The sequence below is a fragment of the Taudactylus pleione genome, unplaced genomic scaffold (genome assembly GCF_031769625.1).
Source record: "Taudactylus pleione unplaced genomic scaffold, aTauple2 ptg000212l, whole genome shotgun sequence".
In the NCBI taxonomy this organism is placed as follows: Eukaryota; Metazoa; Chordata; class Amphibia; order Anura; family Myobatrachidae; genus Taudactylus; species Taudactylus pleione.
The window spans coordinates 1,605,591-1,633,127 of NW_028284614.1; the positions used below are offsets into that span (position 1 = coordinate 1,605,591).

General features: G+C 48.1%; 1 protein-coding gene across 2 annotated transcripts; it reads left to right on the plus strand.

The window, feature by feature from the left end:
• Positions 1-49: 49 nt before the first annotated feature.
• Positions 50-27,537, plus strand: DCTN4 (dynactin subunit 4). Of its 2 annotated transcripts, XM_088478247.1 has the most exons (14): positions 50-231; positions 6,854-6,924; positions 9,417-9,595; positions 17,014-17,057; positions 17,850-17,957; positions 19,226-19,246; positions 19,468-19,541; positions 23,260-23,372; positions 23,575-23,684; positions 23,791-23,864; positions 24,621-24,675; positions 25,806-25,913; positions 26,450-26,547; positions 26,721-27,537. In XM_088478247.1, the coding sequence occupies exons 1-14, from the start codon at positions 97-99 to the stop codon at positions 26,941-26,943; spliced, it is 1,413 nt and encodes a 470-aa protein (XP_088334373.1). In that variant the 5' UTR covers positions 50-96; the 3' UTR covers positions 26,944-27,537. The 2 variants fall into 2 exon arrangements, with proteins under 2 accessions (XP_088334373.1, XP_088334374.1); XM_088478248.1 differs by lacking the exon at positions 19,226-19,246.

Sequence of the window (27,537 nt, forward strand, 5' to 3'; positions counted from 1 at the left end):
GTGCTCCTGTCACGTGACCCGATGTCATGACGTAGCCCAGGACAGTGGCCACCCCCACCCTGCTCATGTGACCCTGAAGGCGGGGCTCCGTGGAAAATGGCGTCGCTGTTCCAGTTGGAGAGGGTCTTGTACTTGGTTCATGGCGACAAGGAGATCCGGGCGCCGCTCTCGCAGCTGTACTTCTGCCGCTACTGCAGCGAGCTCCGCTCCTTGGAATGCGTCTCTCACGAGGTAAAATCTCTCATCATCACTAGTGAGAAATGGGAAGACTTGGAGCCGATCAGGCACCATGTCAGCAGCGGCGTCTCAGTGACCAATGGGGTGACGGGAAACTGCCCTTACAGCTCCCTGATTGGTTGCTCTATGTTGCCAATTAACTCTCCCCGCCTCTTCGGGGTGTATGACGTCATGTCAGTAGGCGGGACTTTAACCCGCTCTCCGCGGCGATTGGCTGGCGCCGGTACCGGTTGGCTCTGATTTGACGACTGCCTGTCAGTCACTGTCACTGATTTGGCTTAGGGTCCTGGGCTGGGTTTCTAATAAAGGCCGTGGTCTCTCAGGCCTAGTACAGTAGTACTACTGCCAGAGTGGGGTTTCCCTTGGCTCTTCCACTTCATTTACTATCGGCTAACGGGTGCTTATGCTGAGCCATAGTGGATGGAGAGCTCTGTGATGCCCAGCTTGGCTGTCTGTTTCCAACGTCACCAATCAGGCGTTTCATACTGTGACTGCTTTTCTCATTTAATTTCCAATGGCATTACCTAGTGCTGAATGAATAACGTGATCACTTGGCTTTTGCTCCAGATAACAGATTATTGACACTAATAATAGTGTATTATAATAATAATAATTAAGGCAATAGAAACCGTACTAACGTTTATTATTATTAGTAGGGCGCCACAAGTGTTCTGCAGCGCCTTGCAAAGTACATAAACAAATAATTGCCATTGCAAAATAAATGTATATAGGTCAAGATCTGTTCCAAATGATAATAAGCCCATTTCTGACGTTTGCCGGCTACAATAAAATAGTACATTACACACATAATCTAAATAATATTATAAAACAGGGCTTGACAAATTTCTGAGAATCTAGGAGCCTGTGTAAACATATAGGAGCCAGACAAATATTGTGAACATTTCCCTATGATTTCCACTAATACCCCTTTTACACCAAAATCCCGGGTCCGACCCTGGAATTTGAACACTGGTCAATCCCGGGTCGAACTCGGCTTCAGACCCCGTTTACACTGCAACTCGACCCGGGTTATTCCCGGGTTTGCCCCGATTACACTGAACCCGGGTAATCCCTGCTTTTCCCTATAGATTTCATTAAAAATGGTCTTTTTAAGGGCTGACAAAGATGAGGTCACAAAAGGCAACAAAAGAGAGGGGTAGGAACAGGCTGTGGGTCAGGCTGCTGTGTGCAGGCTGTGTGCAGGAGGTTAGGCAGGCAAGTGATGGCTGCGTGTGCGTCTCTCTGCAGGGCACTGACAAATGACATCATCTGCCAGCGCCCCAGAAGCTCCAATCAGCTAATAGCAGAATGTAGCCAGGTCAAATAATCCGGATAGCACCCGTTCACACTGCCGCATGACCTGGGAACAACCCGTTTTCAACCCTGCTCTCAACCCGAGTAAGATTGCCGGGTAAATCGTCCCGGGTTATTTTTCTGGGAGCCGTTCACACAGAGCCTCGACCCGGCAATAACCCGGGTTATTCGGTTGGTGTAAAAGGGGTATTATAGTGGACTGCGCACCTTCCCCACACCCGTTCACATACAGCTCCCCCATTTTACAGCCTCACACCCCCTTTAATCCTCTTGTTAATGTTTCTTTTCTATCTTCATCCTATTCTATCCCCCCTCATATCCGAGCTCTATGCTCCCCCCATCTCCTCAAACCCTCTCACCCTTTTGTTAGCATCATCATTGCCCATTCAGTCCCCTTCTACATCTCATTTTCTACCTCACCCACCTCCTTTCATCATCATCACCCTGCGCTCATCACTTTCATCCTATCATTATAATTAGAATGACTAACCTCCATCCACCTAGTCATCAGTAATCCGCGCCGTCCAACATTGGGAGAGTTTCTGAATCAAGTTGTGGATGTGGCTGTGACAATCTGGGTAGGGTGTACATAGCATAGTGGATGTGGCCCCTAACACCCCCCATGGGTATTTTTACTACAAGAACACCATCTATTAAGGTGCATACACACTAGACGGCTCGCAACCCTTGCATGGTTGTCTAGGATTTTCCATCATCTCCCCGGCACTCCAGGACATATGATATCGTGCTTGTACTGTGCAATCTAACCAACGACCTTCATTTCGTTAACGAGATTGCCCGATCTTACTGCATGTAGGTAAGATCTAAGGATGCAACAAACGACCTGCGGGACCACGCATCGGCATCGCTATCATTTGTGGACACGATTTGTAGTTCCGATGCTTCAGAATCTGCCAAATCGTGCAAAAAATCGTCTAGTGTGTAGGCGCCATAATGCTGCATTTGGCAGGGTAAATACCACTAGCAAATCAGCTAATCACAGGACAGTGGGACAGTCACTCAAATCTGGCCAGTTGGATGGTATGATGGAGCCCCTTCCCCATTAATATCAATCTTCCGGCATCAGTCCTCATGAACTGCATCATTATTCCATCCTATCATTACCTCAGTCTCCATTAACATCATGCTTTATCATAAACACCTGAGAACTTGCATATTGGTCCTAGCTGGTAAACGTTTTTATCCTCAGCCTCTTGCTGCCGGCCAGGCTACAGAAGTGGGTCGATATTAAAAGGACAGGCCTCCTGCAGCCCGGGCTCGGGGAAGCTGCGACTTCCCTTCTCATCCCTGGCTACAGGCTCTGTTAGGGGGGGCAGCTGTGTAAACAAAGTTTCTTTTCTTTTTTGTTCCTGAATAAAATAATTTTTTTCCAATAAATGTCCCCAAAATTGTTAATTTTCTTTTTTTTTAATGATCAAATTATGTAAAGAAGAGCTGTTTAACTCTTATTCAGCATCATTGTATTAATAAATCTGCATATTTGTTAATAAAATGATACTGAATCGGGTTAAACTGACGTTATTTACACAATTTGGTAATAAAAGAAAAATCAACAATTTTGGGGACATTTTTGGAAAGAAATATGAGCCAGTAACGTGGTTATAACTGTTTGTTGTATAAATATGACTGTTTGATATTTGTCTTTTCCCCCTTGTCCAGTCTGTTTTGAACCCTTTTCCACTGAACTGTTTATCATTGTAATTTTCGCTGTACGGAGACTTCATATAGATAAAAGATGATAATAAGGGAAAATTCAATTATCCGTGGTAGATTACTGCGGGTAATAACTGGAGGTAGTCTGGGCCTATAACGACTGGGGCTATTCAGTTGGCCTCCTGCATTCGCCCGATATCCTTGTTAACGCACGTAAAACATGTTCGTTAAAACGGTTTATCGGGCATTAACGCACAGGATCCATATTAAGTTCACGGACCTGTGCGATAACTGCCAGTTATCACCCAATAACTGCACAGTTAACGGGGTTTTATTTTCGGGTCTCGGGAGACCCGAGAAGAAATCCCTGACAAGTGGGGCTAATTGAATACGGGCCGGCGATCAATTAGCACACATTTAGTGAACGGGGCTGATTGAATCCCGCCCTTAGTATTGCTTGAAGTGAGATACTGTATTCAATAGATAAAGCTTTGTAGAGCCCTATTTTAGGATAAGAAATATAACATAAGCAGTCTACCCTCCTACTATTTTATAACTGCCCCTTCTAGTGTTCACTCTAGGTCCGGCACCGGACCTAGAGAAAGGGCACATCTGTGCGTGGCCAGAAAGGGGGCGTTGCCAAGGAAAAGGGGCGTGTTTTTAAGACGCGTGCCCTTTTTGCAACTCTTGGCACCGTGCCTGACACTTACGGACATGACGGGCTGCCCCCAAGCGCTGCTATCAGTGGGAATGGATGGTGGGTGTATTCGCCACTCACGGGACACTACGACCCGCGGGCGGGGACAGCACTCGCAGGCTGTTTCAGTGGGGCGCTGGAGGGCAGGGTGGTTTTTGCCCTTTAGAAATAGGGCATAGCGTGGTGCCCCGCTAAAACAGACTAGCGGGAACACTACCCTTCATTTAAAATAACTTTATAGTGTTTATATTTATTTTAGTGGTTTAACCCCTTCACATTGCGCTGCACTAAGGGCCTGATTCATCCTGGATCGCAATTGCAACAGTGCACGCAGATTGGTTGATGGTGCGTACAGCACATGCACCGCAGTGCGCGAGTTAGCATTGTGATCGCACTGCGATTGCTCACGCAGATACAAATCCATCTCAGAGGGACAAGATGTCAGCGTTTGGGGGTGGTGACGAGAGAGTGGTCAGAGAAATGCAGGCGTGCCAGTCTGTTTGAACGCCGTTACATGGGCGTGCATAAATTAGCCACTGCAACGGCATACGCAGCTTGAGGGCTCACTGCGTGCGATGAGGTTAGCGATTTCTCAGTAAGGTCAGACCTGTAATTGTGCATGAGGGGCCGATGTTCCCGATGTAAACGCAGGACTGCAAGGTATTACGGATTTGCGAAAGCGGTAGTGGGCGTCCCTATGATAGCTGTGCGATTGCAGTCATTAGCACATTTCTGCAACGAACCTGCGTGCTTAAGCTGCGATCGCAATAGCGATCTGTAGTGAATCAGTCCTTAAAGGTGGCCACACACATTGTGATATTGTACACGATTTGCCCGTTTTCGACGAATCATGACGACAAATCGTGTAAAATATTGCCCAAATCGTGAGTGTCCACTCACGATCGTGGTGCCAATGCACGTCCATCGCATCTTCAGATCTGCCGTGCTGTAGGGCAGATTTGCCAATCTGGGACACGATGAACTGGATGCACGATAGATCTTAAGACAGATTGGACATTTTTTAGTCCAAATCGTGATCACGACTGCCTGGGAGCTGCAGGGGGAGAGTTCAGGGGAAATCGCACACATCGTGGGATCGGGTGCAGATCGCTATGTGTGCGGGCACCTTAAGTATACAAGAGGGCGATGTAACTTAAGCATTTGTTAGAATTTTTTACTGACAGCGGTTTAAACAAATGCTGAAAGGAACATGGACCCATCTGGTTGGATCCATGGCCCATCTGGCATTAGGTAAGTCTACCATGTGTATAAAAGGTGCTTTCCCGCAGGTTATAGTCTGATAAAGCCTGTAATTACCGGGGAAGTGCTCTCATATCGGGTGTGTGTAAATATTACAGACCACATTGTTTGTGCCCCTCGCAGCGTGACAGTAATTGGAGCGATTGTATCTGAGCGGGTTGCTCTTACAGATTGTGGAGGAAATAAAGGTGCATTTGTTATCCCGGAAATGCAGAACACACACACGCACACACCTTATCTGCGGGAGAGAAAATAGTTTTATGTTATTAACAGAGAAATGTACTGTTCTGCCTGATGTCATCTTATTAGACCACACATATAGACAGTGTCAGTCCTGGTTAGCTTCTCATAACCAATGGCTTTATTTTATTATTTCTTTGTGTAAGCCTTCCAGGACCCTCTGTATGCTTTGTGGATTAGCCTTGGATTCAACAAGGGTTTTGTGCTACACATAGATAATAATTTTATTTATATAGCGGTTTTGTCCAATAGGGCTCCAGGCACTTTACAGACCCCATACACATAAAACACAGGTTTATATTTGTGGAAAATACAGAACCCATGAACGTAAGACAGAGGTGAGGCAGCCGTTTTGGGGCATCACTTCCTAGGATTATTCTTCCTACGCATGAAGGATCCAGGTGAGGCAGCCATTTTAGGCATACTACATAGGATTACACTGCCTGGAAGTGATGGCGCATAATGGTGAAGCTACTGAATGCTAAATCATTAGAACCATGCATTGTTCATCCTACACACGAGTGTACCATGCAAGGCGGCCATCTTTGGTGCACTGAATGGGTTACAGTGTGCGAGATGAGCAACACATGGAAAAAAGGAAAAGGGTCCAACTATTTTTTTCAATGAATAAATAGTTCCATGTGTTGTTGATACTGCTCACGAAAATACCAGGGGAGGCAGCCACCCTGGTTGCCTCTTTATCTGAAAAGACTGAGGTGTGTGTACAGAACCGCGACACCTGATTGGGCAGCTATGACAACTGTCCAATCAGAACCCATATCCACTGCATGACTATTGTTCTAACAATTCTCCAGTTTGTCCCAGTCACTGTTCCTGGCTCTGAAACTGTGATAAAAACCACTTGTAAGTACTAACCTTGATGGCGTTCTCAACAACATTATTCCAGAGGAATCAGACTTCCTAGGGTGCATTGGGTCTGAGCATTGGGTCTGAGCAGTTTGCACTTGCAAGCCCCTGGGTTGACCTGTGATATTTGCCCTTATAAACTGTTCTGCAAATGGCATTCATTTATATATCAGGGCAGCACAGACGGTGTAATGGTAGCGTTACTGCTTCACAGCACTGAGGTTTCCCACTACGGCCCTAACTGTGTGGAGTTTGTATATTCTCCCTGTGCTTGCGTGGGTTTCCTCCAGGTGCTCCGGTTTCCTCTCACACTCCAAAAATATACTGGTAGGTTAATTGGCTCCCTGCAAAGTGTGTGTGTGTGTGTGTGTGTGTGTGTGTGTGTGTGTGTGTGTGTGTGTGCGCGCGCATGTGGTAGGGAATATAGAGTGTAAGCTCCACTGGGGCAGGGACTGATGTGAATGGTAAGATATTCTCTGTAAAGCACTGCGGAATATGTGTGCGCTATATACATAACTGGTAATAATAATAGTCCTGTGTTATTTTCTTCATCATTTTCCGCAGGTGGACTCGCACTATTGTCCCAGCTGCTTGGAGAATATGCCGTCGGCTGAAGCCAAGCTGAAGAAGAATAGGTTTGTTGTGGTTTCTGGCTGCTGTTATGGTTTTATATGTTTTTTTCTTTCTTTTACACATAAAAAAAAAAATCTATATATTTTGTATATTGATTGATGTTAGACTTCGTTTTTAATCTTAAGAAAAAGTTAGGATTTATTGTGTGCGAGGTGTTTTTTAGTTAATGATCTGGGGCCCTGATTCAGAGCCGCTCGCTCTGAATCAGGGCCGGCCTTCTTGTTTTTTAGAACGGCCTCCTGGCCGCCCGCAGAGCTGTGGGTGACCACCCACAGCTATAGCGAGCGGCCAGGAAGTTGGTAGCAATGGTCAAGACCATCGCGACCATCGGGCTTGCGACGAGACCCTTGTGGTAGGGCCTCGTTGCCGCAAGCCCCAGAGAGATTTCGGCTCTAACAGAGCCGAAAGCACTCCCACTGACATCACTTGTGATGTCAGTGGGGCCGGCCTCAGACGGAGGCGTTCACATGGGAACGCCTCCGTTTGGGCAGCCACTCCCCCGGCCCGCCCACCAAAGGGGGCGTGCTGTCACTCAACATCGACAGCACGCCCCCTTTGTTGCGAGACCCGGAGCGACGGAGTGCCCGTCGCTATCTGGGTCTCGCGCATGCGCACGACGGAGCCGGCTCCGTCGTGCGCATGCGCACTGGCCCACCATCGACCCGTTTGCGAGCGCACATCGCTTGCGACCGGGTTAGAATCAGGCCCTGTGTTTTGTTAATATGGGACATATTTCCGCATGAGTCTTGCTCAGCAGTATTGTCTTGTCTAGTTCTGTCTCTAGTCTCATTCACCCAATCACTTTGGCTCAGCAATAATGGCTGCGCAGAAGAGTTCGCTAATCGGCAATAATAATGCAGCTTCCTGTTTACCACACAGTGAAATGTGAGTCTGAGGAATAAAAGTGCAGTCAGTGAGCTGCCGCTCACTAATGAACAGCAAAATTGCGTCCCCTTATGTACAGACACTAGGCCTGATTCATCCCGCATCGCAGTTGCAACCGCGTACGCACATCGGTCGATGGTGCATACTGCGTATGCATCCGTGCGCGTGTTAGCTTTGCGATCACCCACGCAGAAAGAAAGCCATCGTAGAGAGTGATGGGAGGTCAGCGTTTGGGGGTGGTGACTGGGGGAGTGGTCGGAGAAACGCAGGAGTGCCAGTCTGTTTGTACGCCGTTCCTTGGGCGTGCATAAATTAGCCACTGCGACGGCATACTCAGCTTGAGTACACACTGCGTGCGACGAGGTTAGCGATTTCTGCGGCAGGTCAGACCTGCTGTAAATGTGCGTGACGGGCCGATGTTACTCTGTTACCGATGTATGCGCAGGACTGCAAGGCATTACGTATGTGAGATAGCGGTAGTTGGTGGTAGTGGGCGTCTCTATGTTGGCTGTGTGATGGCTTCGCTGATTGCATTCATTAGCATATTTTCGCAGCAGACCTGCGTACGTAATGGCAGCCACAATCGCAATAGCGATCCGCAGTGAATCAGGCCCATTGAGTGGGAGGTTCAATGCACAGGCAACACTAATGAGCAAGATCCCTGGGACAACCCAGCAATATATTTGGCCTTGATACGGATCTATGTGCATCTTTAAATGCTATGTACTATAAACATATATGTAGGCTTTGTGAAGATAAGCGGCAATGCAGACGGATCTGGTGGGTTTCAGCACACTGCGCATGCACCTAAAAGAAATCAGCGCTAAATCAGACTTAGTCATAGGGAGAGAGTTAGCCAGTATGTACGTTATCCATGAAATGGGAGTTTCTAGGCAATGACCAGGCGCTAACTTTGCGATCACACAGATCTGTCCCATCAGAAGTGTCAGGGGAGCGTCGTGGGCATGTAAGCTGACATTCGCGCTTGATAATAGCGTGCAGAAGGAGGTGGGACGCCGGTTTGACTAATCCTATGGGGTGCGTGGAACTCCAGATACTAATGATGATGATTGCAGTGAATTAGCATACTATCGCAGTGATCACTATTGCGATGGGTAATGAATCGGGCCCAAAGTTACTTACTCTTTTATGCTTTGCTCCCATCTCAAAATCGGGCCCATATTTCCTAATCTGTGTTTTTCCATCTAAGTGTATGGGGTAAATTTACTAAAGGTTTTTTCTAAAAAAATTGATCTAAATCGATGTTGTGTTTCAAGTGCTAAATCGCATATTTGCTAACAATTAAAAATCAACATAAAAAAAAAAAATTGTCTGTTATTAAATGCGTGATTTAGCCCCTGAAACACATCGATGCTGATCGATTCAGATCGATTTAAAATTGTCCTTTATTAGATTAACCCCTAAGTCTTGTAGGAGTGCTCATTTACATATGTATTATGAACTTAGATTTAATTTTTGTGAATTGAATTCCATATCCTCTTGTGAAAGTGGTCCAAGTTATGAGTGAGCCTTTATTCCCCATAAGTGGGTATTGCAGTGTCGGCAGCAGACGTCTATGTAACGTTATTTCTGTCTGTCTGTCACACAGGTGCGCTAACTGCTTTGACTGCCCTTGCTGCATGCACACTCTCTCCACCCGCGCAACCAGCATTCCCGCTCCGCTGCCCGATGATCCAGCCAAAACCACCATGAAGAAGGCTTATTATCTTGCTTGCGGTTTTTGCCGCTGGACGTCTAGAGATGTGGGGATGGCCGACAAGTCAGTGGGTGAGTGTTTTAAAGGACAAAAACGCTAAACCATGTGTATATTTTAATAAGCCGATAAAGAGATGTGTCTGTTTATTAGTAGGGTCTACTGTTCAGTATAATGTCTCTTCAAATGGGCAAATATAAATAAGAAACCCACTTGGAAACAGCTGTGGCAGGACTTTCATTTCCGTACAATTAGGATACGCCGGATGCTGGCTGTAGCCGCTCAGTAAAGGACATTAGGTGTGCCATAATGGGTGTCTCTCCATGGCTGCTATTTCTTTCTTGAGGCGCCCATACACGGTGCGATTTGCAAACGATCCAATGTCGTATGCGATCTCCCTTGAACTCTCTCCGGCAGCTGAAGGGAACAATGTGCAGCAAAAGCTATACGATGTTCACCCAATCTATCGTGCGCGATCTAATTATTTGCATATTCATTAGATCGAGTGCAATATGACACAGGAAAAAAACTGCATTCCCCCCACTTCCCCAAAGAGCAACCATCCCCAGGCTTTTAGTGACCCAGTGCTGGTTGTGCTTAAATACAGGGGACAAGCGTCATAGGGGTCCCCTGTATTTAGGCAAAACCAACGCCGGGCTAGTCAGAACCAGCCCTGGTTGCCAAAATATGAGGGACAAATTACGTAGGGGTCCCCCGTATTCATCGCAACCAGCACTGGGCTCTGGGCTCTGATCCGGTCCTGGTTCTGGAAATACAGGGGGAAAAAATGAGTTTTTTCTGAAACCTGATTCAAGAAATGTTGATACTGTATATTTCCATATGGGGATTGCAACAGTGAGTGCAATTCTCCTTATAGTGGATGCTTATTATAACAAGGGCAGACTAATGGTGCATACACATGGTCAGATTTTTCTTCAGATCTGAACAATAACGATTTTAAAAATCGTTCAATCGTTCATATCTGAAGGAAAATCTGACATATCTGACATGTTTGTCAGATGAACGATGCGCGTTCCCACTTCTCAGATAACGATATCTGACATCTGATGTGTTTGCAGTCAGATTTGGACGATTCCATTCATTGTAATGCAGTCAAAAATCGCTCGTAGTTCAAATCGTTGGTCAAATCGTTCATCAAATCGTTCAATCGTTCATCTGACAAATCTGACAAATCTGGCCGTGTGTATGAACTTTAAAACAAGATAAGGAAACAACACATTGGAGAGTGAGGTAAATTTTATTTGTGTTTATTTCATTTCTTCATAAAAAATAATAAAAAAAAATTTTCTACTTCAGGGTCCATAGGGTATCCACAGGATACCTTGGGGTATAGGTGTGACGTCAGTCGCAGGGCACCAAAGAGTTAAGCTTTCAGCCTCCCAGGATGCACTAGGTCCCCCTCCTATACCCCGCCCCCGGGCCAAGGCACCTCAGTTTAGTTTGGTGCCCGGCCGGAGTCGGGTGCACCTGTTGGAGTGGGGGCTAGAAGAGCCCCTGAAGCTTTTTCTTCATGCAGCTGTGGCTGCACATCTGGATGAACAGCATGGACAGTCAGTCCTGACGTCCATGCTGTCTTCCCTACACCCCGCCGGTACCAGAACGCCGGTACTGATCCGGGGATGCTGGTGGGCGTCTGGGGTCACAGCTAGCGGTGACCCCAGATGCTCCGGACCATGGCCGGATTCAAGGGGGACAGAGGTAAGCAGCGGGGTCCCGCGGTGGGTCCCCGCTGATCACATGGTCCTAAGTCCCCAGGCAGGGGGCTCCCTGGGGACTGGCTGCAGCGTGGAGCCAGGCGACCAACCTGCGCTTCCACTACCCCCTGGGACAGCGGACCGCAGCAGAGCGGTAGCGCTGCGGCGTCCCAGGGGTTAAATGCATGCCAGGGGAGCGCGCCTTCCCTGTCTCACAGCCGGCGCCTCCCCCGCTGCACACAGCCCTCTCTGCACTGTGCTGACTGGTCCTGTGTCAGCGCTCCTTCCCCAGGCCAGCTTCTCTCTGCTCCTCGGCGGCCATCTTCTCTGCAACGCATGGTGAACGCTGCTGGAAGTCTGGAAGGAAGCATCGTGGTCTGGGTCCCCCCGCATACCTCTCCTCCGCTGTGGCTCAGGTCTGTGTATGCAGCGCTGTGTCCTACCAGGCCCTGTGTCTGTGTAGTTGAGTGATCAGCGCTGTTAGTGCAGGAATTGTTATTTCTCTGCATTGTATGTGACTGTGCTAGCGCTGCCTGTAACTTTTCTTCTCTAAACTGTCAGCTTTATTACTGTCCCTGTTCTTTCTGCTAAAGCCCTTGCGGTGCGGTGCTGCAGGGTGGTCTCTCGCCTATTTAATACTTAATTGGTGAGAGAGGTCACATACGTGGTGCCATCATGTCTGAAAGTGATTTTCCCCTCCGGCTACAGTGTACCACGTGCAAAGTACCGTTAGCGGAGGGGGAGGGTAGCGCGGAGGGCCTTTGCCGGCAGTGTTTGTCCATGGCGCGGCCTATTACGGTTACAGCACCGGTACAGGAGCCGCCCTGGGCTTGTTTCGCTCAGGCGTTAACAGCTTTAGTGGGCCAGTTAGCTCCGCAGCCCGCGTTTACTCCGATGGGTTTGTCCCAGCAGTCTGTGGTGTCGTCACCCATGCAGGGGTTCCCACGACAATTGGTGGTACCCCACAGTCTCCCTATTTCCCCGCTCCCGGGTTCTCAGGAGCCAGCGTGGGTTAACTCCCTGACGAGTTCTGTACAGCACTTGTCGGATGTGTTGCAAGGGGAGTCTGTGATGCGGCCTCATAAAAGGCCGGTGGCGTCTCTGTCCGCTCCTTATGAGGATGACGAAGGGACGTCTGATGATGGGGAGATTCTGGATCCTTACGATCAGGAACCTTTCCATACTAAGGACGCTGATGCTAAGTCCAAAGTATATATTCCTGGACTTATTCGGGCGGTCCGCACAGCCTTGGTGATTGAGGACGAAGTTCCCCCAGCGGCTAAATCTAAGTATGCCTTTTTCAAAGATGTGAAGGGCGATGCCACAGTCTTTCCTCTTTCGGGTCAGTTGGTGGACCATTTAGAGGAGGCGTGGAAACAACCTGGCAAAAGATACCAGCCGCAGAGACGCCTGGCGGTGGCTTATCCGTTCGCGGATAATTATTTTGCTAAGTGTGAATCCCCTCCACAGGTGGATTCTCACGTGACCCGTCTTGTCCGTAGTGCCACATTGCCGATGCCATCCATGTCCTCCCTTAAGGATGCTACGGACCGCAAGGTAGAAATCTGCCTGAAGTCCGCTTATTCCCTTGCAGGGGGGGCAGCACGGCCGGCTATGGCCATTTGCTGGGTTGCCAGAGCGATGGAGCGCTGGGCGGATTCATTAGAGGCTTCTTTTGAATCCGACTGTCCGGCCGAACAGGCGGAGTTGATTGGCAATCTCCGTGATTCGGCCACCTACATCAACGAGGCGGCTCTAGACATTAGTACTCTGGTGTCTAGAATTTCTTCAGCAGCGGTAGCTGCTCGTCGCACCTTGTGGCTGCGATCCTGGAAGGCGGACGCAGATCCAAGAAAGGTCTGGAAGCGTTGCCGTTTACCGGAGAAGTTCTCTTCGGTCCGGATCTGGATAAGATTGTGGCCACGCTGGCGGCAGCCAAATCTGCTTGTCTCCCGTCGGCCGCTGCTCCTTCTGGTTCTGGACCATCGTCCTTTCGGTCATCTAGGGCCCAGGGCAGGCCCAAACCACAGTCGTTTCCTCGACAGGCTGGCCCTAAGAAATCGGTCAAGCCCCGGAAACAGGCATGGAGTACCAGACGTCCGGCCCCCAAGCCAGATGACAAGCCTGCGGCCTGACGGTCCGGGTCTCCCCTTGGGGGATCCCAGGGTGGGAGGCCGCCTGCTGCAGTTCTCCCGGTGTTGGTCGTTCACTACGACAGACACTTGGGTTCTGGAGGTGGTCTCTCACGGGTACGCCCTCTCCTTCCGGCACAGACCCCCGGCTCGATTCTTCACCACGGGTCTACCATCAGACCGGAACAAGGCTACGGAGCTGCGGAAGGTATTGCACACTATGCTCCAGGCTGGAGTTATAGTGCCTGTTCCATTCTCCCAGAGGGGCCAGGGTTTCTATTCAAATCTATTTTTGGTACAGAAACCCAATGGGTCATATCGTCCGATTCTCAACCTCAAAGCACTCAACAAGTCTTTGCGGGTCCCGAAGTTTCGGATGGAGACCCTACGGTCCATCATTCTGGCGCTGGAACCTGGGGACTACATGGTGTCATTGGACATACAGGACGCTATGGCGGTCATGGCGGCTTCTCTGCGGCTGCAAGGAGTCCGCATGTTGCCGTACTTGGACGACCTGTTATTGGTGGCAGGATCTCCAGAGCTCCTGTTACACCACTTGGACCTGACCATTGCACTGCTGCAACGGCACGGCTGGCTAATCAACTGGCAGAAGTCCACTCTAATCCCGTCTCGGAGGATTCTGCATCTTGGAGCCTTATTGGACTCGGGACAGCAAAGGATCTTCGTGACGGAGGACAAGATCTCTGCTTTACAGTCAAGGGTGCGCAGTTGTCTGCACAGCCGCCGGGTGTCCTTACACTCGGCGATGAGGTTACTGGGCTCCATGGTGTCGGTGTTCGACATGGTGGAATACGCCCAGTTTCACTCCAGACCTCTGCAGCACCTGATCCTGTCCAAGTGGAACGGGCTACCTCAGTCTCTGAATTCCAGACGATTGTGCTCACCCCGGAGGTTCGCCTGTCCCTTGCGTGGTGGTTAAAGACGACCCACCTCAACAAGGGACGTCCGTTCTGGGTTCCAAATTGGGTCCTGTTGACAACGGACGCCAGTCTTCGGGGCTGGGGAGCAGTTTCGGGTCCACACTTGTTCCAGGGCAGGTGGACACCGACAGAAGCGGAGCTTCCAATAAATATCTTGGAACTCCGTGCGGTCTTCAATGCTCTCCTGCAGGCACAGCGGTTTCTCCAGGGTCACCCGGTGCAGGTCCAGTCGGACAATGCTACCACCGTGGCCTACATAAACAGGCAAGGAGGAACTCGCAGTCGGGCGGCTCTCGTAGAGGTCTCTCGGATCCTGGTTTGGGCGGAGCGCAATCTTCCGGCCATATCAGCGGTCTTCATCCCGGGAGTGCTAAATTGGGAGGCAGACTTTCTAAGTCGCCAGGACGTTCATCCAGGGGAATGGTCCCTGCACCCGGACGTTTTTCAACTACTGGTGGACAGGTGGGGTCTTCCAGAAATCGACCTCATGGCGTCCCGGCACAACAACAAGTTGCCGGTGTACGGGTCTCGCACAAGAGACGAAGGGGCGTCTCTGGTGGATGCTCTGTCCGTCCGGTGGACGTTCAGGTTCGCATACCTGTTCCCTCCGGTCTCCCTTCTTCCACGGGTAATCCGGAAATTCAAACAGGAAGGAGGGACGCTCCTGTTGATAGCTCCCGCGTGGCCCAGACGGCACTGGTTCTCAGACCTTCAGGGTCTGTCCGTGGACAGTCCTCTGCGGTTGCCGCTACGACCGGACCTTCTGTCTCAGGGTCCTTGTCTTCACCCGGACCTGACTCGGCTGTCTTTGGCGGCGTGGCTGTTGAGACGGCCATGCTGAGGTCCTGGGGGTTTTCCAGCTCTGTGGTGCGTACCATGTTACGAGCTCGGAAACCGTCTTCCGCGAGGATATACCATCGCGTGTGGCATACGTTCTTCCAGTGGTGTCGACCGAGAGGTTATGCACCGCGGGAGTTTCGTCTGTCTCGGATTCTCGCCTTCCTGCAAGCGGGACTAGATCATGGGCTTCGCCTTGCTTCTTTGAAGGTACAGGTTTCGGCCCTATCTGTCTGGTTTCACCGTAGGATTGCTACAATCCCGGATGTGCGCACCTTTATGCAAGGTGTTCTCCGTATTCAGCCGCCCTTTGTTCCACCTGTGGCGCCTTGGGATTTGGCTGTGGTCCTGAGGGCTCTCCAAGGACCGCCGTTTGAACCACTGGGCTCAGTGGATATTAAATGGCTAACAGCTAAGACTGTTTTCCTTCTGGCCGTTGCTTCAGCCAGACGTGTTTCTGAGTTAGGGGCTCTTTCTTGTAGACCCCCTTTCTTGGTTTTTCATGGGAACAGGGCAGTGCTCCGCACTCGGCCCGAGTATCTTCCCAAAGTTGTTTCCCAGTTTCATGTTAACGAGGAAATAGTTGTTCCGGCCTTTAACTCACCGGGTCTTTCCGTGGGTGAGGCCTCTTTGGATGTTGTGCGGGCCTTAAGGACTTATGTTGACCGCACTTCTTTGTTTAGGAAGTCGGACGCTTTGTTGTCCTCTATGGCTTCTGTAAAAAGGGTTGGCCTGCTTCAAAGCAAACTTTGGCAGCCTGGATCCGTATGGCTATTTCTGAAGCTTATCTTCATGAAGGCCTACCGGTCCCTCCTTCTCTGAAGGCTCATTCCACTAGGTCTGTGGGTCCTTCGTGGGCAGCTCGACGTGGTGCCTCGGCAGTTCAGATCTGCAAGGCTGCTACGTGGTCTTCTGTCCATACCTTCGTGAGGTATTACAGGTTTGACACCTTCGCCTCTCAGGATGCTTCCTTCGGGCGGCGGATTCTCCTTTCTGCACAGGAGCGTCCCCACCCTTAAAGGATACTGCTTTGGGACATCCCCAAGGTATCCTGTGGATACCCTATGGACCCTGAAGTAGAAAATATGAGATATGGTAAGAACTTACCCTTGTTATCTCTATTTCTACGAAGTCCATAGGGTTCCACAGGACTCCCGCCCTGTCGCACCTGTGCTGCAGATGGGCTTTGCTCTGGTCACCGGTTTTCCGTCTCCCTCGGGTGAGAATGTGATTCTTGTATGTGTCCAGATCTTTGTTCTCTCTCTTCCTTCTCCTCCTCCGGCCTATGGCTTGGTAACTAACTGAGGTGCCTTGGCCCGGGGGCGGGGTATAGGAGGGGGACCTAGTGCATCCTGGGAGGCTGAAAGCTTAACTCTTTGGTGCCCTGCGACTGACGTCACACCTATACCCCAAGGTATCCTGTGGAACCCTATGGACTTCGTAGAAATAGAGATAACAAGGGTAAGTTCTTACCATATCTCATATTATTTTCCTAATTGCTTTTAATATTTCCCTGGAGAGGCATGTTATTTTACAGAAATTAATAAAAGTTATATTTTAATATGATTTTTCTAGTGCGCCAACAAAGAGACACTCTTTTTTTCTTTTCGCCATGCATATGTATCTTTTGTTGCAGTTATACAGTTTAGTAATGTGCACAGAGATGGCCCCTGATTCTGTACTCTGGGGGGAAATACAGATGTAGTAATAACTGTTCCTCATTACAGCCAAGTAAACATCAATCTAGCTAATATAGATGTACGGTATGCTTCCAAGTTACCAGCACCGTGGTCTGCAGTCACCCGTGCGTACATGGCAGCTCCCTAACAGTGAAGCTCTATTGTAAAACGCTTTCTTTGTTTTGCAGCCAGCGGCGGTTGGCAGGAACCTGAGAATCCATACACCCAGAGGGTAAGCAAGGGCCTTGTTTATGAGTATGATATGCGACTTGTTACTTAGGCTTGAAATGATAAAACAGCATCTAGAATTCATTCCAAGGCAATGTTTGCAGTAGTGAACGTGTACTGGCGCCATCTACTGTCCAAAATGTAAAAATACTCAGGCTAAAAAAAAATAAAAAAAAATATTGTGCTTTCAGACAACGTATACTGGGACTGATTCAGACCCGCTCGAAAGCGGGTCGATGTTTGCCCCCTGCGCATGCGCCGCCCCCGGCGTGCGCATATGCGAGACCTTGCCAGCAACGGGTGCTCCGTCGCTACGGGTCTCGCACCAAAACTGGGCGGCTGTCGATTGTGATTGACAGCTTGCCTCGTTTTGAAGGCAGGCAAGGGGGGTGGCTACACAAACGGAGGCGTTCCTAAAGGAATGCCTGCCGTTTGTGGGAGGCACCACTGACATCACCAGTGATGCCAGTGGTGAGCTTCCTGCTCTATTTAGAGCAGGAAGCTCACTGGGGCTTGCGGGAACGAGACCCTACCACAAGGGTCTCGTCGCAAGCCGCAATGGTCGCGACCATCACCTGGCCACTCACAAAAGCTGTGGGTGGTCACACACAGCTTAGCGAGCGGCCAGGAGGCCGGCTCCATTTAAAAAAAAAAAAAAAAACGCCCCGATTCAGAGCGAGTGCTCTGAAAGATCGTCCGGCTCTGAATCAGGCCCACTGTACCTAAGATAATAATAAAAAAATTATTAAATATGATGTGTGTGTATATTACATTTACCTTTGTTTTCTTTACTAAGATTAACAAACTGTTGGAGTACTACCAGCAATTGGCACAAAAAGAGAAGATCGAACGTGACCGCAAGAAGCTGGTGCGGCGTAGAAACTACATGCCTTTAGCTTTTTCCGTAAGTGCTATATCTGATAGTCAGCAGGACGCAAAGCGTAAGAGATGTGGTAATACAAAGGGGCCTATTCATCAACACTAAAAAATTGATGGAGGTAATTAGGTTTAGAGCTCGCATGGAGTTCTACCTAATTACCGGAGGAATTCATCATTCCTCCTCCCCATAACTATCTATTCCGAAAAGCTGTAATTTTTGCGATGACAGCTCTTCAGAAAATAGATACTTTTCCCCTATCTGCTCTAACTTACCGCAGCTGTAATCAGTGCTGCGAATGCGCTGTTACGTTCACAAAAGCGGCGCATGCGCAGCACTAATTACAGCTGCGGTAATTCTGTATCCCCCCCAACCCCCCTCCGCTCACCTCACTGTCTCACACCTACCTCGCCGCTGCAGCCGCGGACCCCGACCTCCCGTCTGAAAAGGAGAAAACAGTAATATATATATATACGGTATATATAATTTTTTTAAACTTTACAGTGTTCTTCCGGGAGAACAACAGTCGGAGCAGCAGCCGGAGGAGGGACGAGGGAGTGACGGAGCAAGCCGAGGGGCAGGGAACCTTTTTTCTGCCGAGGGCCATTTTGATATATGTAACGTTATTCGCGGACCCGGTACAGGCTATGCCCCCTCCGTGTGATATCACATCCTCAGGATGCTTCGGGGAGCTGTAAGGGCATCGGTGTGACCGTCTAAAGCATCCTAAGGACCCTCTAGGCGGCACTGCTGCATAGATTCTGGCTGCAGGGTGACATTCTAGTCACCCTGTAAGCCAGATGAGGCTAGCAGAAAAAGCTCCGAGGGCCAGACCAAATGATTCCGCGGGCCTTATACGGCCCCCGGGCCTGAGGTTCCCCACCCCTGCTGTAGGCACATGTAAAATTGTGTCTTTAGATGAGAAAATAGAAAGCCGGTAACATTTTGGGGAGATTCTCTTCTGTCAGAAGCCTTATTTAAAGGGTTCAGCCCCCCCAAAATGTTCATAAATAAACTGTCCTCTATTAGAGAAGGGCCACAGACGGATTGTTATTGCTGCCATTTGGCTCTTAGTAGTGTATTAGCGGTGTTAGCTCTTGTGGCATCATTAGAGGGAATATCACGGAAGCGCACAAAGATCCTATACTGATATCTTGTCCCCTCCAGTGAGAATGCATCAATGAGCTTCTTATATCAGGATAAAAAAACAATCTCTTACTGTTCTTCTGTCTGACTGTCCCTCTTTTGTTTTTGCCTTAATTGCACCCTGCTGGTAACATGGGAATACAACACAGCAACACACTATTCATGTAGCGGTAAGTCCCGGGCCTCGTCCTCTCTGCCTCACTGCTCACTATTCATGCTGTCCAGCAGCGACGGACGTACAGTCACACGCTGACCATTATGCTTTCTCTAAGCCTCCTCTGCTGGAGAGGAGTAATTCATTATGTCATTGCTTCTCATGCATGGTTATCATCCTCTGATGGCTCCTGTTCTGTTACAGAGGTAATAACGGCATCTGTTGCATTTCATACAGGACAAGTATGGGCGCGGCACGAGGCTCCAGCGCCAGAGACCAGGGGTCCCTATTACGCCTCTGGCTGGGCTGACGTAAGTTTGTGCTGAGTGTTGATAATGGCTTCTTGACCTTTTGCTGCATGTATCTCTTAGGTACAATGTGGGTGGCCTCAGAGGGGTGCTTCAGTTTGGGGGGGGACATTGTACATGTAATTCAAATGAGATGCCATCGAAAATTAACACTTTTGGACAATTAAAGATATGTAAGAATACGGATTTTATATTCCCACAGTACAAGAATAAAACGTAAATGTATAAGAATATCAAATCCAAAATACTGTTACCATGTCATGGCTATTTATATAGCGCACACTTATTCCGCAACGCTTTCCAGAGAATTTAGTCATGCACATCATTCCCTGCCCCAATGGAGCTTACACTCTATGGGGACAATCCAATTAGACGCGAAGGGTGCGAGTTGCCGTTGCCACGGGGTTAAAACGCCGGTAACGGCACCTCACGAGCCCGAATTCGCACCGTTTTGCTTGGAGCCCCATGGGGCTGCGAGCACTTTTGTGCGTGTTCAGGCTGCCGTGATGCGTGGCTATAGGCTAATTGGATCGAGCCCTTTATTCCCCATCACATGGATACACATATAAGTATTAGGGTTCATTTTTTTTTTTGTTATCAGAAGCCAAGTAAGCTACCAGTATGTTTTTGAAATTGTGGGAAGAAACTGGAGCCCCCGGAGGCAACCCACACAAACACGGGGAGAACATACAAACTCCACACTGATAGGGCCGTGACCGGTAATTGAACTCATGACGCTAAGCACTATACCATCGTGCTGCCATAAGTAATAGAAGTGCAAAAGTATATATACAATACACATTAAGTGCATGCAAACTGCAGATCTATCACAAAGTTAGGGTAAAAATACTAACGGACTAGTATTGTCCTCCTTACCTGGCAGACATGGTAGGTTAGTAAGATGGTATCCCAACTTCTATTGACAGGAAAATCTCTTTGGAAACGGATTATTGTAATTTGAAATGTTGGGATACTTTCCTCACTGACCCAACGTGTCTGCTGTGCAAATCGCAGGATACTACTGGCCACATTTTATCTATACAATATAGTGGTTGGTTGCTCATGATCAACTTAATAGTTTTTCACAGGTGCTTGTGGGAGGGGTTTACACTAGGCTAGAAAAAAAGAAAAAAAATGTCCCCCAGCACACGGCACAAAAACCAGCACAAAGACTTGAATATTACATGATAATAGAAATTCAGAGATCTTTGTTGCATATATTTGCAAATACATGGTTAAGCGCCGGGCTGCGTCAAGGCTTCTCTGTACCGGCGTCCCTAACGCTACATGATAATAGCACCCACTCTGGGTCATACAGTAATTGCATCCTGTTATGCCACATGATAATGGCACATACATAGATATATCTAAGTTGACAGCCAACTCACCTAGGAGGTACTGTACCCCAGAGACCTCCAAATGCACAACAGGAACCAGCACACTCTCCCAATGCTTGTCCCATCCATGCCTCTCAGAACAGCAATACAAAATAGTGGTTGCTCCTGATCAACTTAATAGTTTTTTACAGGTACTTGTAACTCTAGGCTAGAAAAAAAAGAAAAACATATTTTCCCTCCAGCACACTGCAAAAAAAAAAAAAACAGCAAAAAGACGTGAATACTACATGATAATAGAAATTCAGATAAGTAATAGAAGTGCAAACGTATATATAAAATACACATTAAGAGCATGCAAACTGCAGATCTATTACAAAGTTACAATATACAGCAGGTAAAATACTGACCGACATGTCTGCTGTGCAAATAGCCGGAAGTTACTGACCGTATTTTATGTACAGTATGTTAGATTACATATTACAGTGATGGAGATGCAGTATGTGTACAGTACATGTGTATATTGTACGCCTATTGCACTTATCACTGGTTATTATTATGTTTCATGAGCAATAGTATTGAAACTATAACCTATGAATTGATTTTTGGCATTTGGTGTTTTTATTCATTTACATTCTATTGTGTAATCCATTGACTGAATTGGGGGTTGTGCACAAGTACTGTGTTCTATAACTTATCCAGGGTTTGTACAAAGCAGAATTAGGCGATGGACTCCATGTTGATGTCTCATACGGTGTAGTGAATGTTTTAAAAAAAAATTCGCCACCGTGCATGCGCCAAAGCTGCACTGCGTACATGCGGCGATGGATTAGTGATGGCGGAGAGGATTTCTTTGCGAAATGAGTGACCGGTAGTCAGCGTTTGGGGGAGGTAATGGGGAGGGGGAGGAGGTTTCCGTAGATGTAGACGTGATGGGAGAATTTCCTGGGCACACACTCTCTGAGTCTCTGCTAATTCGTTCACAACTGTGGAGGCCCCAGCCTCATAGGAGAGCCGCTATGTCTGGGACAGCACAGGTTTACTCCGACATTCCATATGCAACCAATGTTTTTCGTTTTCCCTGTGGAAGCCGCAGGCGTCAGACGCCGAAGGTGCACAAGAAATCAGCTAAGTCATTAGCATATTTTCCCAAGTCCGCTGCGTACGCAATCACAGTCGCAGCAGGGTTTGCTTCTGTCTCTGACTCTGGCCCTGTGTACTTTGGTAAAACCAGTATTTGTAGGCTACATGCTAAAGCAGCCGGCATTTACCCTGCATGCAAAAACAATCAATGTATTTGCCCCCCTTTGCATTGCAATAAGGTTTGCTCCAGATACAAAGTAATTTGTATATATTTTTTTTGTTTGCTCCCAAATCAGAATCAGACCCCTTAGCACCTGATTCACAGTTTACCGATTTTTTTTATGTACTGCGCATGCGTCCAAGTCGCACCATGCATGCGCCTCGATTGTCAGCGCTCAGACGCAGCACATAATCAGACGCAGGGTCTTTGGCGTTCCTGGTAGGTGGGGAAGCCGACATGGGATTATTGTTGCTGAAAGCGGCTTCCTCCATAGATGCACGATCGCTCACATAGGCGGCCATAGTCCCATGGAGAATCTGCACCTGCCATAGTGCAAGCTTCGATGGTGCGTCTAAAAATGCAGCGGACGGAAATGCACTGTCTTAAGCTATCGCAAGAGGGCGTCTCAGTTGTTATAGACTTGTCCAATTCGCTGTGAGACATCAGCATCTGTTCCCTATCAGATCCACCTCTATCATGTTATTGTTCTCAGGGCCTGACTCAGCAGAGGACGCAGGGAAGTGCTTTATGCAGGTTCCCGATGTTCGGAAATCTGCGCATGCGCTGGAGCCGTGCTGCGCACGTACAGTACGAGTATGCGATATCACTCGCAGTTCAGCAGCAAACTGTGGATGATTGACAGTGTGCTGCCGTTATGGGGTGGGGGCGGCGATGGCCTACGATTCCAAAAACGGAGGTTTGTTGCCAGCCGTTGTGGTGAGTGACGAGGTCGGAATCTCCATCGACTGACGGTGACTTCCTGACCTCTTTTTTTAGCATCTGCGGCGGCCGGCATTGCATGGGTCATGGGCCACTCAGCCAACTGACGGGATCGCAGATGATCCGATATTGCGTTCTAGAACGCAGCTGGGATCAGTAATGCCTGCAGGAGGCGTTACTTCTCCTCCTGCGTTACCATATTAGTGATAACGCAGCTGCTGCCATGTTACCAGCTGCCATAGCTAGTGCGACCGCAGCTGAATCGGGCCCTCAGATGTGAATTGCGTTATTGATCATACTGATGTGTAAAGTTATAGAACTTATGGCCGGGCTTGTTCTGACCTATAACGTGTTGCTTCTCCAGCCTCAAAGAAGTAGACGACCAGAAGGAGATAAAGATTGAACCAGCGCAGCCAGTAGATGAAGTGGAGCCGTTACCTGAGGACTATTATACCAGACCTATAAATCTAACAGAAGGTAATACGGCTGCTTTACATAGTGAAAGTGGTTCTTGATCTGATACTATCGCTTGAACACGCTATTGTGGGTCTCACTTACTGTTATCCTGTACACGACTCTTGGCACAGTGATTTCATTAACGCCATCCGTTCCAGGTTTCCACACTGATTCTCTGCCCCCTAAAGTGTCGTAACGCTGAGTTTGTTTCCTTTGTTACTAGTTACTACTTTGGACCAACGTCTGTTACAGTCAGACTTCCAACCCATATGCGCCTCGCAGCTTCACCCTCGCCACAAACATCTCCTCATTAAACGCTCTCTCCGTTGCCGGGTATGTAAATCCCGATATCTGTATTATTCCGCACACACCCTCTCAGATGTTTGCTGTGTGATCAGTACGAGTCATGTTTGTGTTTGTGTTTTTATTTTTAATCCAGAAATGTGAACATAATCTGAGCAAGCCGGAGTTTAACCCAACGTCAATTAAGTTTAAGATCCAACTGGTCGCCCTGTGAGTACTTGAACTTTCTAGCTAGACCGGAAATGTCATTTAGGACGTTTCACCTGCTCCTGGGAATTTTATGGGTGTTTTAAGAATGCAAGGGCTTATTATATCAATGCTCATGTTTTTTTACTGTGTGTCCTGACATCGGTGACCGGGATTAGCTCACAGAGAAAAGCCCGCCTCAAACAGTCTGTAGAGTGGGGACGTTGACCATAGCAACCAATCAGCTGCTAGATAGCAGTTATCAAATAAAGTGATAGGTAGAAGCTATTTGGTTGCTATGGGCGCCTTTATCCACTCTTCGTGCTTGAAACTCTAGAGGAGATGTATCAAACTTCTAAAGTGAAACTCTGTCCCCTCACAGCTCTTGGGTCCGGTGCCGACTTTAAAATAGATAAATTCCTGCAATGGCGCCAAGTAAGCGGATCAAAGAACCGACAGTTTCTCCCGACACTGGCGCATGAAGCTTTGCTGAGCCCTAGCACCAATATGTCCGCTAGTCAGAAACTTTTCTTTTCATCAGGGAGAGAGGAGACTTTTATTTTGTTATTATTTTATTGCCAGTTATTTATTTAGCTCATATATATTCCACGGAGAATGTTTGACCATTCACATCCGTCCCTGCCCATTGGAGCTTACAATCTATATTCCCTACCATGTGTACCAATTAACCTACCAGTGGATGTTGGAAGAATTGAATTTTAAGGTTTAATGTTGTTAATACTTTATCCTCATCCTACTAATTGTGGTTAATTTGTGCAGGAGCTACATCCCAGAAGTGAGAATTATGTCCATTCCAAACCTGCGCCATATGAAGGTGAGCACCACAGTCTAGCGTCCTCTTATTAAAGTCTAGGGAACCCCCCCCCCGACAAACTAAGACATGCACGAAAAACAGGACCTACCAGAGCAGACGCTATAATATTTACTTTACACAATATTGAAGTTGGGTTTTTATTCTAATCTCACATTATAATAGTTTAACTCCATTTCTTCTGCTGCCCCCGGGATATAGCCCTTGTTGTATTACAGCTTTTTCGTAGTTAGATGAATGGATGTCGGGATTAGAGAATGTTTAGCATCAAACATCAGCACCAGAGGTTTGGCCACAGTCTGAGTGGACGTCTGAGTAGGCTGCCACTATGGCCGGGTACACACTGGATGATTTCCATGAACGATATTGTTCATATGGTCCAGTGTGTATGCATTCACCGTCAAGCGCCCACGGGACGATAACGCTGTCCCCAGTCGGCTGTACATGCGGCTCAAACTGAATACAGCACGCTTTCCCCCAATCCAGCCCCCACCGTCGTTCGTCGTGGCCGGCATCGGCAAGTGTGGATGCACTTACCGATGCCGGCACCCCTGTCGGGCAAACCGTTGACGACATCGCCCCGTACACACACCGTCCAGTGTGTACGGGCCTAAATCTCATACTGAAGGCATGCTGCAATTGTGTGATTCCCCGGTATATAGACTACATCATTGCAGACGTTCTAACACATTCGCCTTTGAGTCACTGTTACTCAGTGGCCTGCTAATGTCTTTTGTACAGTCTCAGCACTCCGGCCCTGACACTTGTTTTTCCATCACTCATGTGGGGTCATCTGTACAGAAGGGTCCTGCAGTGTGAAACCTATATATAGTGATCACAACACACAAGCAGCCTTTTGTTACACTTGTTACTGTAGGTTACATAATAGTAGATTTGTACTTTTCCATTATTGCATGGAGCAGATTGCGCCCTGAAGGGGAAGCCCACTTTATCCAACTCCATCCGCTAGTGAAGACATCACACAATAGGCAAGGCTCTAGTCCAGTCACTGCCCTCCCTACCTATTACAGTGTTTTCCTGTAGCTGGATGCTGAGTGATCCGGAATCTGCCGCAGTGTGAAGCCAGGAGGACCACGTGCGCACTACTGATGTTTGGATACTTTATATTGCAGGAAAGCCAGGTCCTGTTGACTCTAACTAACCCAGTGGAGAACCTCACTCATTTAACGCTGATCCCATGCGAAGACGGCGATCCCCATGACGTCAACAGCACTGCCAAGGTCCGGTCCGAAAATCCTGTGCCCCCTGTGTATTTAATCTTTAATACAAAATAAAATCCTATTACCTAAGTCTTTGAGGGAACAGTACAGGCACAGAACGTGTTGCATTTCTAATTATAGATACCCAGGAAGTATCTACTTAAGAGGTGTCCTGCGTGTGTGTATATAACAAGTTTATTATCCCAGCTGCTGACAGTCTATTCCTTAAAGATCACTAAACAGCAGTAGATATTAACAATGTATAAAATACATCAGGTTTTATGTACTTTGACCTTACACTGCAGATCTGTTAAAATTAAAGATATACAAACATACCCCCCCCTGTATATTTCCACCAATCCAGGACTTGCATTTCTGCCGACCTGTCAGCCACTCTAAGGGTAATTCACAAACTACACATCCAGGCTTTTCATTGCTTCTTATTACACAAGTGCTCCTAATGCCAGCTGTGGAGTTAGCACAGCAGTGATCAGAGAGGCAAGGCTCACCATAGACTGTACAAATGCTGCGTAATTTAGCCGCTCCCTCTCTTGCAGGTGATCGTACCAACAAAGGAGCTGGTCTTAGCCGGTAAGGATGCCGCGGCAGAATATGATGAGTTGGCAGAGCCTCAGGACTTCCAGGATGATCCAGAGTAAGCTGTCACTTTATATACGTTCACTCGCCCATATGGCGATCCTGGTGGCGTGATCAGGTCACATCATCATTTATGTACTGTGCATACATTGGTCTTCTTAAAAGATCATTTAACAATCCGTTTTCATTTCAGCGTGCTGAATTGTAATCGCGCTATCCTCTCTCTTACAGCGTCGTCGCCTTCAGGAAAGCGAATAAAGTCGGGGTGTTCATCAAGGTCACTCCCCTCCAAGAGAAAGGAGAAGTGATTGTGAGCTTTAAGCTCAAGCACGACTTCCGAAACCTGGCCGCCCCCATCCGACCCTTAGAAGACAATGAGTGCTCCTCCGAGGTCGTGTGGCTGACGCATCACGTGGAGCTTGACTTGGGGCCCGTGGTTCCAGCTGCCCCTTAGAAGCCGTTCGCACTGGTTCCTATACAGCAGCAGGTTGCCGAGGCGAATGTTCCTCTCCACCACCTGGAGACCAAGCGTGGAGACGGAGCTGCATTAATGCACTTGTGCTTGGAGGTTGCGGCCTACAAGGCGGTAACTTGTGGGAATGCGCTGTTCTCTCAACTCTGTGATCCCTAGAACACTGGAAATAAGACGCACACTAAGTTCTGAAACTCACGGCTACAAAATGCGCTAGGGTGCCCCACGTAGAGTATGTGTACAAGATAACGTACTGTAGCGTGGGTCGCTGTGAAATCTGGGGTATAAATGTGCAGAAAGCTTGTTCCTTATTCCAAGTATTTGGTGCGATTTCCGGTCAGATAGTTGCAGGCATTTCTTTTGCTAGATCGTCATGTTTTTCCATTTTTTTCCAAGTACAATTTTTGGGCTAGTAACTTCTAATTTAGCTGTGATCAAGCGACCATTTACTACAGGTCCACAAAGCTGTTACATTTGGGCACATTTCTTATTGCATTGGATAATTCCGTACTTTTTAATTTGCCCCAAGCATGCCATTTTTTTTTTTTAATCTGTCCCCACAACCAAGGGTTAACC